Below are 12,275 nucleotides of genomic sequence, written 5' to 3'. Positions count from 1 at the left end.
GGGAGACACGGACAAGAAATGTATTCCAATCAACAGCAACATCAGAAAGTTTGATTAGCACTGGGACTGTAGGAAGACTCCAGTAAGGGGTCCCCTGAACTGAATGGCACCAGGCCATTTATTCCCAGTAAAGCAGGACAGTGAGAAAGACCACATTCACAGAACTTTTATTACAGTATATTGCTATGATGGCTCTATTTTATCGTTAGGTGTTATTATTAATCTCTCACTGTATCTAAGTTATTAATGAAACTTTATCACATGTACAGAAGGATAGGGGAAAATGTAGTACATAGAGGGTTAGGAACTATCTTTGGTTTCAAGCATCCACTGGAGGTTTTGGAGTGTGTCCTTCCTAAATAAAGGGGAAGCTAATGTACCACTAGTACTTCAGACACTCATACTGTATCAACTCTTGTTTGCTAAAGAATGGATTAAAAGCACAGGGATTCTGCTAACAAGCTTTCTCAAGATAGAAAGCTTTTAATAGAACAATTGGTAACTGACTAGTTAGTGGCAAAAAACATTTTTAGAAGCACAGTGCTTTACTATAAATCAGGAGAATCAACTGATATATCAACCATTCATGTTTTGTTCACCAGATTCTTCAGGTGTGATTTCCGCCTCTAGTAACTGCAAATTAAAACTGCGAAACAATTTCATATAACCCTTTGGCATAATGCAGACTAAAATGTAAGATTATAAGAATTATAATTCCCATAAAAATAAGAATAAATTTAAAAAATTCTAGCACCATAAAGGTTTTGTTTTAGGGTATAAGTTACCTGAGCCACTATGAGAGAAGGATTTAGATTAAATCCTTAAAAAAGGATTAAAAAGAAAAAATTAAAAGCTATAAAACACCACTGGTCACACAGCAACAATTTATCAGGTTAACCCCAAATTATAATTTGCCAACTTAACAGAAATGTAGCTATAGGTAGATAAATTTTGGAGCAATGAGGGGCTGTGGGGAGGGGAAGTATGAAAAAGCCAAAATAAGTAACACATTGCCTGAGCTAGATTTGGTGACTAGTAACCCCTTTTGCTGATTTGCTTTCTTTTTAAATCTTTATTTTTTTTATTGTTGTTCATGTACAGTTATCTCCATTCCCCCCACCCCACCTTCCCCTGTCCTACCTACCCCCACCTCTCACCCTTGATCCTTTCCTCCTTTGGCTTTGTCCACGTGTCCTTTGTACGTGTTCCTTGACAACTCCTCCCCTTTCTTTCCCCCCATTAGCCCCCCCCTCTGGTTACTGTCAGTTTGTTCTTTATTTCCATGTCTCTGGTTGTATTTTACTCGCTTGTTTGTTTTGTTGGTTAGGTTTCACTAGTAGGTGAGATCATCTGGTATTTCTCTTTCACCACCTGGCTTACTTAGCATAATGCTCTCAGGTTCCATCCATGCTGGATTTGCTTTTTATAAGGCAATTGTTATAAGTGACCCATTGATTGTATTAATTTTTTAAAATGCAGGAAGGTGTAAAAGGATGGAATCCTCAAGGCCACATAACCTCTCCTAACTCTATCCCCAAGAACTACCTGTCCTGGCTTATAGTTTGGAGTGTTTACTTCAGTTGGTACACTTTTAAATTTATCTGAAAACACAGAATTTTGTTTTGAAAAGACTCCTGCATTTACATAGCTGCCTACATTCTACAGAGAAAATTGGTACCATGCCTATTTTTCATCCTTTAATCACATGTAAGAAGCCCAAAGCCATGAGTCAGTAAGAAGCTAAAGTTGAGTATTGCTCACATTCTCTCCCATCAGCAGGGTACTCAGTTGGAGGCCTGAGTAGTCTGAGTGTGACTAAAACATGTGGGCGCTCAGTTAAATAACAGCAAAAACATGACTTGCTAATTCACTGCTTGAGCAATACCCAATGATTAAACATTTGCCTCTGTTTTAATAAAACCACCAGGGCAAGAATTGTGGTAAAGCAACTAAGAGGATGACTCTAGAGAGAGCTTTTTAGGGGAGCTGGGAAAAGATCCCATTAAAATGGAGCAAAAGCTCTGTGAGTCAATGGGAAATACAGACATGGAAGATAAAACAACACTTTGTTGGCTACACATAATTATAATTTAGGTTGGTTGTAGAAACAGCTCTCAACATATGAAGCAATAATATGTAATCTAATTGAATTTTGTATTGTATGCTTCCTTTACTCTTTATTGGATAATTAACTGACTGCTTGTATCTCAGCACCCAAAGAAACACCTGAGTTTTAAATGAAAACATTGCAAAAGTTCACTGAACTTCTGACAGGCTAAGAGTACACAAACCAAAAATAATCAGTTTAGAGAAATTAAAATTTATTATTCTATTATTTATAAGGTACAAATTAATTTCATTTGATTAAACTTCACTGGAATCAACAACGTGTCTTTTATGCTTGATACCTAATGGATTTTGCACATGGTCCTGATTTTATGTTGTACAAAATATGCCAATGCAAAAATGTTTAGAAATTTCCAAACAATAGACATAAGACAAACTTATTTATAGACTTAAAATTTTATGATCACCAAATAACCACAAAAAACATCTGTATATGTGTGTGTGGGGGGGGGAGAGCACTTGCAGTGTCTTCTGTAGCTCTTCCTCTCTCTTGTTTTCCTGAGAGGAAGCTAATGTGGAATGGCACACAGTCACCATCATTGAAAATGTAATATGGACTCCTGGTCATGTTTAAATAAAATAATCATCTCTAAACAATGTAAAAATGAAGACTTCCGCCAAGATGGAGGCATAGGTGGATGTGCCGTGCCTTCTCACACAACCAAGATTAGAGAAAACTAAACATTAGCAACAGAAAACACAGCCAGAACACAGAAAATTGAACTTTTCGGAAGTCCATTAACAACAAATTCTTCAGCCTGACCAGTAAGGGGTGAAACCAGTGGCTGGCGGAGCAGGGTTGCACAGGAGGACTCGGCCAGACACACTCAGGCCCGCGGAATCCAGGCCCAGGGTCAGACCTAGTGAGCGACCCAGCAAGCGACCAGGCGAGCGACCAGTCGAGCGACTGCGGGGGAGACAGCCGGGCCCGGGGCTGCGTGTTGACTGAGGTTGCGCATTTGTGCACGGGTGGACAGGTGAGGGAGTGGGCGGTTGGACCGGGCCGGCAGGTCCCCATGGCAAGCGGCTGTGGAGGGCGCCGCCATTTCCCTGCTCTGACCCCACCTCCACATACAGCGTCATAACCCAGTGACTCTGAGTGGCCCGGCCCAGGTGAACCACCTAAGGCACTGCTCCTCCGCACCCAGCTGTGAGAAGAGGCAGAGGGGGTCGCCATTTCCCCGCTCTGGCCACGCCCCCACATACAGCGTCACAACCCAGCGACCTGGGAATCCAAGCCGCCGCTTCTCACACTTAAAGGGCCCGAACAGACCAAGAATGGCGCAGGAGGATCTCAGAGCCCCAGAGCCAATAAATCTAAGCGATGAAGAAATAGCAAAACTCACAGACGCACAGTTTAAAACATTGGTGATCAGGATCCTCACAGAACTGGTTGATTATACCGACAAATTAGACAAATATATGAAGGCGAAACTAATTGAAATGAATGGAATTGCACAGGATACCAATAGCAATGAAAAGGAAACTGGGACTCAAATCAATGGAGTGGACCAGAAGAAAGCAAATAATGGCCAAACAGAAAAGAGTCAAGAAGCAAGAATTCAAAGAAATGAGGAGAGGCTTAGGAACCTCCAGGACATTTTTAAACGCTCCAACATCTGAATTATAGGGGTGCCAGAAGGGGGAAAGGCACAGCCACCAGTGGAAAACTTATTTGAACAAATAATAAAGGAGAATTTCCCCAATCTGGCAAAGGAAATAGACTTCCAGGAAATCCAGGAAGCTCAGAGAGTCCCAAAGAAGTTGGACCCAAGAAGGAACACACCAAGGCACATCGTAATTACATTAGCCAAGATTAAAATGAAGGAGAGAATCCTAGAAGCAGCAAGAGCTAAGTGGACAGTCACCTACAAAGGAGTCCCCATCAGACTGTCAGCTGGTTTCTCAAAAGAGACCTTACAGGCAAGAAGGGGCTGGAAAGAGGTATTCCAAGTCATGAAATCCAAAGACCTACAACCAAGATTGCTCTATCCAGCAAAACTTTCATTTAAAATGGAAGGACAGATAAAGTGCTTCTCAGATAAGATCAAATTCAAGGAGTTCATCATCACCAAGCCCTTATTATATGAAATGTTAAAGGGACTTATCTAAGAAAAAGAAGTTAAAGAAACATGAACAGTGAAAGGACAACAAACTCACAGTTATTAACAACCACACCTAAAACAAAAGCAAACTAAGAGGACAGCTAGATCAGGAGTGGAAACATAGAAATGAAGATCTCAAGGAGGGTTAGCAACAGGGGAGTGGGAGGAGGAGAAGGGGGAGAAGGTACAGAAAATAAGTAGCATAGACAGTAGATAGAAAATAGATGGGGGGGCAAGAATAGCATGGGAAATATAGAATCTAAAGGACTTGAGACACATGGTCATAAACTAAAGGGGGGTAATGGTGGGGATGAGGGGTAGGGTGGAGGGGAATAAAGGGGGAATAGAACAACTGTAACAGCATAATCATTAAAAAAATTTAAAAAAAATGTAAAAATGAGAACTTGAGCCAAGTCTCCACTAACTTAAAAATAGATGACAATCCAATTATCACTAAAACACAACAAATTCCCTGTGTATAAATCTGGAGTCAGGAAATTCACTCAGTAATTCACAAGGACTTCAAAATCACGTTCCGTCTGGGAGAAGAGACACATAGACCAACACGATGACACTTAAGACAATCCAAAACCAAACACCTGCATGGAGGAGGAACAGTCTTTAGTAACACCTTCATTTCTTTTTTTTAAATATATTTTTACTTATTTATTTTTAGAGAAGGGGGAAGGGAAGGAGAAAGAGTGGGAGAGAAACATCAATGTGTGGTTGCATGTCTTGTGTCCCGCAGTGGGGACCTGGCCCACAACCCAGGCATGTGCCCTGACTGGGAATCGAACCAGCAACCTTCCACTTCACAGGCCCGCACTCGATCCACTGAGCCACACCAGCCAGGGCTGCATTTCTTTTAAAAGTACTGCAGAGCCTGCATTTTCTCCCTTTTTATAATAGCACTGGTGGTAAGGCTATGTGTCATTTTCTCTTCCTTTCTTTTTTTCTCCAGGTAACAGTAACTGAGTTCCATGGCTGGTCTTAGAAGTCACCGAGATGATATTCACAGATGAGCCACAAATGAAAAGATGCTGAGAATAAACATGTTTTTAAATTAAAATGCTGCCCTGGCTGCTGTGGCTCAGGGGATTGAATTCTGGACTGTGAACCAAAGGGTCCCTGTTTCAATTCCCAGTCAGGTCACATGTCTGAGTTGCCCTGTAGGTCCCCAGTAGGGGACGTGCAAGAGGCAGCCACACATTGATGTTTCTCTCCCTTTCTCCTCCTCTCTCTAAAAACAAATAAACTGGGGGATGGGCTAGGATGGTAGTAAAAGACAGAAAACTGTACTTGAACAATTAAAATAAAATTAAAAAAACAAAAAATACACAAAAATTAAAAATATTAGAGTTTAAAAATATTGTACCTATTACAAATGTATTGTTTTTAAATGCATTCTAAATAAATTAATTGGCACATAAAATTGCCCTAAAGAAAGGTAAAATTTCAGCTGTGCCAAACTACTTTTTCTTACCACCCCTTAAACTTTTATTATTTTAATCTAGAAATCCTGAATTTCTCAGTATTTTTGGTGGCATATTTTTTAAAGTAAACACTGAGTTTTCTCTTCTTTTTCAGTGATTTTTCTAATTAACTTTATGATTGGTGCCTACAAGTACAGTAACTTGTTCCTAGATTTAACATGTGTTCACTGAAATTTGAAGAATTAGAAGTAACATATATATCAATAAAATGAAAAGACAACCCAGTGAATTGGAAAACATATTCGCCAGTGGCAGATATCATAAGAAGTTAATATTAAAAATTTATAAAGAATGTATACGACATAATTACAAAACAACCAAACCACCCAATTAAAAAATGGGTAGAGGACCCGAACAGATACTTCTCCAAGGAGGACATACAGAGGGCCCAGAGACATGTGAAAGGATGCTCAGCATCACTAGTCACCAGGGAGATGCATATTAAAACCACAATGAGATATCACTTCATACAGGTCAGAATGGCCATCGTTAACAAAGCAACAACAAGTACTGGCCAGGTTGTGGAGAAAAGGGAAGCATAGTACAGTGTTGATGGGAATGCAGACTGGTGCAGCCACTGTGGAAAACAGGATGGAATTCCTCAGAAAACCAAAAATGGAACTGCCCTTTGACCCAGTGATTCTACTTCTAGGAATACAACCTAGGAATCCTGAAACACTAATTGAAAATAATATATGCACCTCTATGTTCATTGCAGTATATCTACAGTAGCCAGGATATGGAAGCAGCCCAAGTGCCCTTCAGTAGATAAGTGGATAAAAAAGCTGTGGTACATTTACACAATGGAATACTATGTGGTCATAAAAAAAAAAATCTTACCTTTTATTACAGCATGGATGGACCTGGAGAGCATTATGCTAAGTGAAATAAGCCAGTCAGAGAGAGAAAAGTACCATGAGATCTTACTCATATGTGGAATCTAATGAACAAAATAAACTGACAAAATAGAAACAGGGGCATGGACACATGGAACAGACTCACAGATTTTAGAGGGGAGGGGTTGGGAACTGGGTGAAGGGTCTTAACAAAGAAAAAACTCACAGACAACAGCAAGGTGATCACTAGACACAGAGGGGTTGGGGGAGGTGGAGGAGGGTAAAGCGGGGATCAGTGGTGATGGAAGGAGACTTGACTTGGGGTGGCAAACACAGAATACAGTGTACCCATGATGTGTTATGGAATTGTACCCCTGAAACCTATATAATTCACTTAGCCAATGTTACCCAAATATATTTAATGAAAAATTTATAATTAAAAAATGAGGTACCTTATAATTCAGATATTTATGAAGCTGCTAATCTCAAAATGTCTCTCCAAATAACTCTGCTAACAGAAACTAATAATTTGTGAAATACGTGAAAAGTTTATAAAAGTAATCTGGGTGGTATGAAGCCAGTAGTACATCTTTTCTTTCTCTTCTTTCTATGTAATTTGAAATACACAGAGATTTGATTTTACTCCAAAGTATTCTATTACCTCTCTGCAATCAAAAAGGTCTTTGCAACAGAGTGCTCTTTTGAGATTACCCTTTTGCAGAAAGATTATTTTGCACTACAGTAAAAAGTCTAGTTACGTACCGTACCTCACTCTCATTCTGTTTGAACAATAGTCCAGAGACTTCTAATAACTCGGGTGTTGTACCCAATGTTCCAGTGTTTAGCGGCCGTGCTTCATGTCAGCATGACTCTAGCACTTTCATTTTAATGAGTAAGACCACAGATCTTCAATGTTACTTACTTCATACGGGGTTTTCAGGAATTGTCTTTGAGATCAATTCTGCTTTAACTGTTCTCAAGAGATTTTCTCACTGTTCTATGCCTGTAACTAGACTCGTATTCACTGTAAGGATATTATCTAAATGCTAGACTATAATTACTGAGTTGTAGCAAAAATATGTGCTTTCTATGATCTAAGAGAAATTCATTCAAATTGTCTTCTTTTTTTAGAGGAAACAAATGGAGGGTGGATGTGTTTGCATTTTGCACACTGTATTTTGTTCAACCCATAAAAAGAATCTGAATATCCAACACAGATCTTGAAATGTACAGGGTCCATCAAAGTAAGGCCTGCTGGAGTGTGGTTGCTAGGGTAATAATACAGGTATAATAATCTCTAGTTTTAATGTGAACATTTCCCCTAAAATGTCTTATGATGTGCTGGAGTGTGATATTGCTGTGTTACAGAATTACATGCTTATGATTTTGTCATAAAAGATTTTGTAATAAAAAGGAATGTTATTTGTGCAGGACCCTGTATAACAGATACACCTTTCAAAGGCTTGCCATGTCCAAATAATCTGCAGTCAATCGTAAAATTTGAGTTGCGAAAGGGGAATATCACAACAAGGTGTACAGTAAGTCCAACAAAAGTATCCTCCTGAGTTCCTTAGAGATTTATCACAATAAATAATTGATGCCATAGCCACATGTATTAAACAAACATTAATAAATAAAAAGATAGTTGTAAAACAGTTACAGAAGGAAAACATTGCTTTATTGAGCTGTACAGTAAATGATCGTCTAACCATTATGTTGTACATCTGAAACTAATACAAAATAATACTGAATGAACAAAACATGTTTACTTTTGATTAAATACAAAAGAAATAGTACAGCTCCCCAAGAAGGGCATCCTAGAGTCCTATTCAAATTAAACTTTCAGCTCACAGTCTGAGGTTTCATAGGGATATGCTGGATATTGGTCCTCATGTTCTAATAAATGATAAACTATATTACAAAAATAAGTTTGCATTCAGAATCTTGTGAAACTTTGTACTATTTGACAAAACTCACCAAAGTTTCATTTAGCAAGATGAGTACTGTGGTGATAAGTCAACAATACTATATTGCATATTTGAAGTTTACTAAGAAAGTAGATGTTACATTGTCTTCTCAACATACACACAAAAGAAAGTGGTACCATATGGAGGTGATGGATATATTAGCTTACTGTGGTTATCATTTCACAATGTATATGTATCAAAACATCAAGTTGCACACCTTAAATATACACACTCTTCATTTGTAAATTACACCTTAATAAAACTCTTATTTAAAACAAAACTTTTTTTGATTTGCTCTAACATTTATTGAGCTGTTTTTGATGTGCCAGGCATGGTACAAGGCTCTGGGTATAACAATGACTAAGAAAAGGACCTCAGGGAGCTTACAGTCTAATGGTAAACTACTGAGTAAAGTGAGGCCCAGAGTGGTAAAGCATTTACAGTGAGGCAGAATTAACTAGGTACTTGGAAATGGGGGACTAGAGATAGACAGTGACCAAGGTATAACTAACACATCAAATGTAAACTCCTATGATTGAAGAACAAGGCTTCACACAAAAACCTAACAGAAAACATACTGGCAAGAAGATTAAGATAGTTTCTAATAGTCACCTTGAGTTAAGTCATGCCTTATGATCAATTAAGCCACTGTGTGACTTGAGGATTAGGTCATGACACTGGTTTGCTCAGACACAATAACTGTAGGTAGCTTGAAATACAAGTCTAGCACTGGCAGTCACACTGAAATTCTTCAATTAAAACCATTAACCATGTACAGCATATTTACAATACATCATAGAGAAGTTTGGGAAAAAACTCTCCTCTAACCTTCATTCACAGGATTGCGTAGAAATTAGACAATATGTTACCTTCCATATATACATTGTTTTGGCTGTGCAATGGTGAAAACTTTCACTTAGACATACTTAGAAAATAATGTCAACATTGTACACATACATACAAAGACATCACATTTAAATGCATGTATATACCCATTCAATATACAGCAGTTCATTGCAGCCACGAGCCTGTGTAAGGCCATTTCTTCTAAGAACACAATCCTTGAAAGAAGGCGCAGTCCCAAAGAACTGTCCAATTTCAGGCCTGCCGGTGTGTTTTGCTAATACTCTTTGTGATCAAGTTAGTTAAGTCTGCAGGATGTCTATTTCACTGGCAAAAAGTAGTGAATAATTCCAAAGAGTTGTTTTCAAATGTGGAAACTATAATACCCAGTAACATACAGTAAATAGCGAACTACCGGCGTTAACGTTGCTACTGATTGAAAACGAAGAAACTTCAGAGAATCAAACTTGATACACAGAACACCCACACACGATGTTCCCCAAACAGCCCATACACGAATTCTCAAATCCTAGTCAAGCACTTCACTTTGCTGCGGAGGACTTTCGTTTCTATCCGGCTGTTCAGGAGGTTTGCTTTTAGGTGAAGAGGCTGTTTCACCTTCAGCCACGTTATTACTTGAATACTCCAGTTTGGGTTCAAACCAAAAGACCTCAATGGGCCCTCTGATGCTCTGTATACGCACTGTGATAGAGTTTTCTGTGGGAGTTGGAATATCCAGCATGCTTTCTGGTGGAGCTTTAACTGCGAAAGTCATCTGGTTACGGTATGCTTGAACGCTCTGAACATCCTGGTATGTCACATATGCTAGTCTTTCATTGTCCTTGTCATCTGTTAATGCAAACAACTGCTGAGCACAATCCTTAATTAACTCATCCAGAGCACGTTCCTTCGCTACTAACTCCTTAATTTCCTCATGCAGCTTCTCCTGTCTGGGCGACGGTCCAAAACTGCTGATATCAGGTCCTATCCATCGAATACGGCTCTTAGATACTTTTTCAACCATTTTGATCCCATGTAAGACACTGGTGATATCATATAATCTTCGTTTCGGTATTCCCAGTATGGGCACAATCTTTTTTAAGTGCACAACACCACCTGGAGCATTTTTGACAATATCCATAAGTTTTCGAGTGATGACAAAGAGTGATGAATCAAAACGTGATTTGTTCCCTTTGTGAGACTTTGTCACGCTCACAACTTGTCCATTATTACCCCCTAAATCCTTTTGTTCTTTTGGGGGCTTCAGGCCGCCCATGCAGGCGCCCTCTGGGCGCGAGCTGCGCATTGACTCCTCTGCTTTGCCCGTAGCTGGGCTAGGCACCTTCTGTACAGGGCACTGCCCACTCACGCTGCCCGCCTGGTCACCCATCACCCTAGAAGTGCCCGGCACACCTGGGCCCTCAGGAACCGAGAGTTCTCTCACCTCCTCAAAGGCCGGCAGGAATCTGCTACCACACACCAGTCCCGAGACGAGCACGAACAGGGCTTGAGGCCAGCTCACAGATGCACGGAGCAGCGCCAAGTCTCCAACTAACAGATGAACGCACCACTGCCTACAACCGCAGGAGGTACAACGCTGTCCATAAGAAGAGAGCAGCACGACTCACGACTCTCAGGCCGCCACCATCTTCCCGCATGCGCAGTGAGTCTCCCGAGCGCAATGATCTTACTGTGCGTAGTGTGTCGTCCACGTGCGCACTGTGCTGATTGGATGCGTACTGCGGCGACGGCAGCACGTGTACAGTGGCTGTGGTGCCTGTGTGCATATAGCACCTTGCACGTGCACAGTGTGCTGACCGCATGCGCACTGTGCTGGCGGCACGTGTACAACAGCCCTGGCAGCTGCGTAGGTACTGTGCTACCCACGTGAGTACAGTACCTTCCACGTGCACACTGCGCTGTCTGCATGCGCACTGAGCCTCTCACGAGTACATCGCACCGCCACCGCTGCCCAAGTCCGCCATCGCCAGACCACCTCATCCACAGATCGCCCTTTTCAAAATATGAGAGAAGAGGAACAAGGTGTGTGAGTACCCTGTGATGCATAATAAATTAATGCATCATGGGATAAGAGTACTTCTTTGGGGTTCGTTTTCTTTCGTTAGGGATAGACTGCATCAATGAACAGAACCAATATCAAAAATTGTTACTAATGGTACTATTTAGTGATTCATTTTAAGGAAAAAGATAAGGATGAAAAATGCTAAATATTATTTTAGCAGATATTTCCCAACAGTAAATATTACATGTGCCCAAAATGAGTTAATACCCTGGAATTTTGTTTTATTCTTTATTTTCTTTTTTTTTTATAGTTCTGTGCCACTTTATTGTATGTTTGGATTCATATAATAACTATGTCAACCATAGGCATAGTCATCCTCATGCCTCTTTCACATATTCCCAACCTCCCCACATCCCACCACCTTCTTTTTTTTTTGGTGCAATTTTTGTTTATTTCATTGCATTTTTTTAAATTAATTTTATTTATTTATTTTTTCAAGTACAGTTTTTTTGTCTATTTCTCCCATCCCAGCATCCCTCGCCCCTTGCTCCCCACCTCCCTCCCATTTCCACCCCCCTTAGTTCTCATCCCTGTGTCCTTCCTATTTGTTCCTCCAAATCCCTCCTCCTTTTTCCCCTTAACTTCCCTTCCCTCTCCCCTCTGGTTACTGTCCCCTTGTTCTCTATGTCAGTGTGTTTGTTGTTTTTTTTTCTGCTTGCTTGTTTGTTTTGTTGTTTAGCTTCCTGTTAAAGGTGAGATCATATGGTATTTGTCTTTCAGCACCTGGCCTATTTCACTCAGCATAATGCTTTCCAGTTCCAACCATGTTGTTGCAAAGGGTAGTAGCTCCTTCTTTCTCTCTGCTGCATAGAATTCCACTG

The 12,275-nt window shown here is 40.2% G+C and overlaps 1 protein-coding gene across 1 annotated transcript; it reads right to left on the bottom strand.

The window, feature by feature from the left end:
• Positions 1-9,900: 9,900 nt before the first annotated feature.
• Positions 9,901-10,596, bottom strand: LOC119046267 (transcription factor E2F6-like). The gene has a single exon (XM_037141253.2). The coding sequence runs from the start codon at positions 10,510-10,512 to the stop codon at positions 9,901-9,903; it is 612 nt and encodes a 203-aa protein (XP_036997148.2). The 5' UTR covers positions 10,513-10,596.
• Between the last annotated feature and the right edge of the window lie 1,679 nt (positions 10,597-12,275).

This window comes from Artibeus jamaicensis, unplaced genomic scaffold, assembly GCF_021234435.1.
Source record: "Artibeus jamaicensis isolate MK-2021 breed Jamaican fruit bat unplaced genomic scaffold, CSHL_Jam_final contig_241, whole genome shotgun sequence".
NCBI lineage: Eukaryota > Metazoa > Chordata > Mammalia > Chiroptera > Phyllostomidae > Artibeus > Artibeus jamaicensis.
This window is presented reverse-complemented; position numbering and strand designations above follow the sequence as displayed.

Bases quoted from the DNA above. Each gene is read 5' to 3' on its own strand.
- LOC119046267 (XM_037141253.2), bottom strand. From the start codon at position 10,512: ATGGATATTGTCAAAAATGCTCCAGGTGGTGTTGTGCACTTAAAAAAG.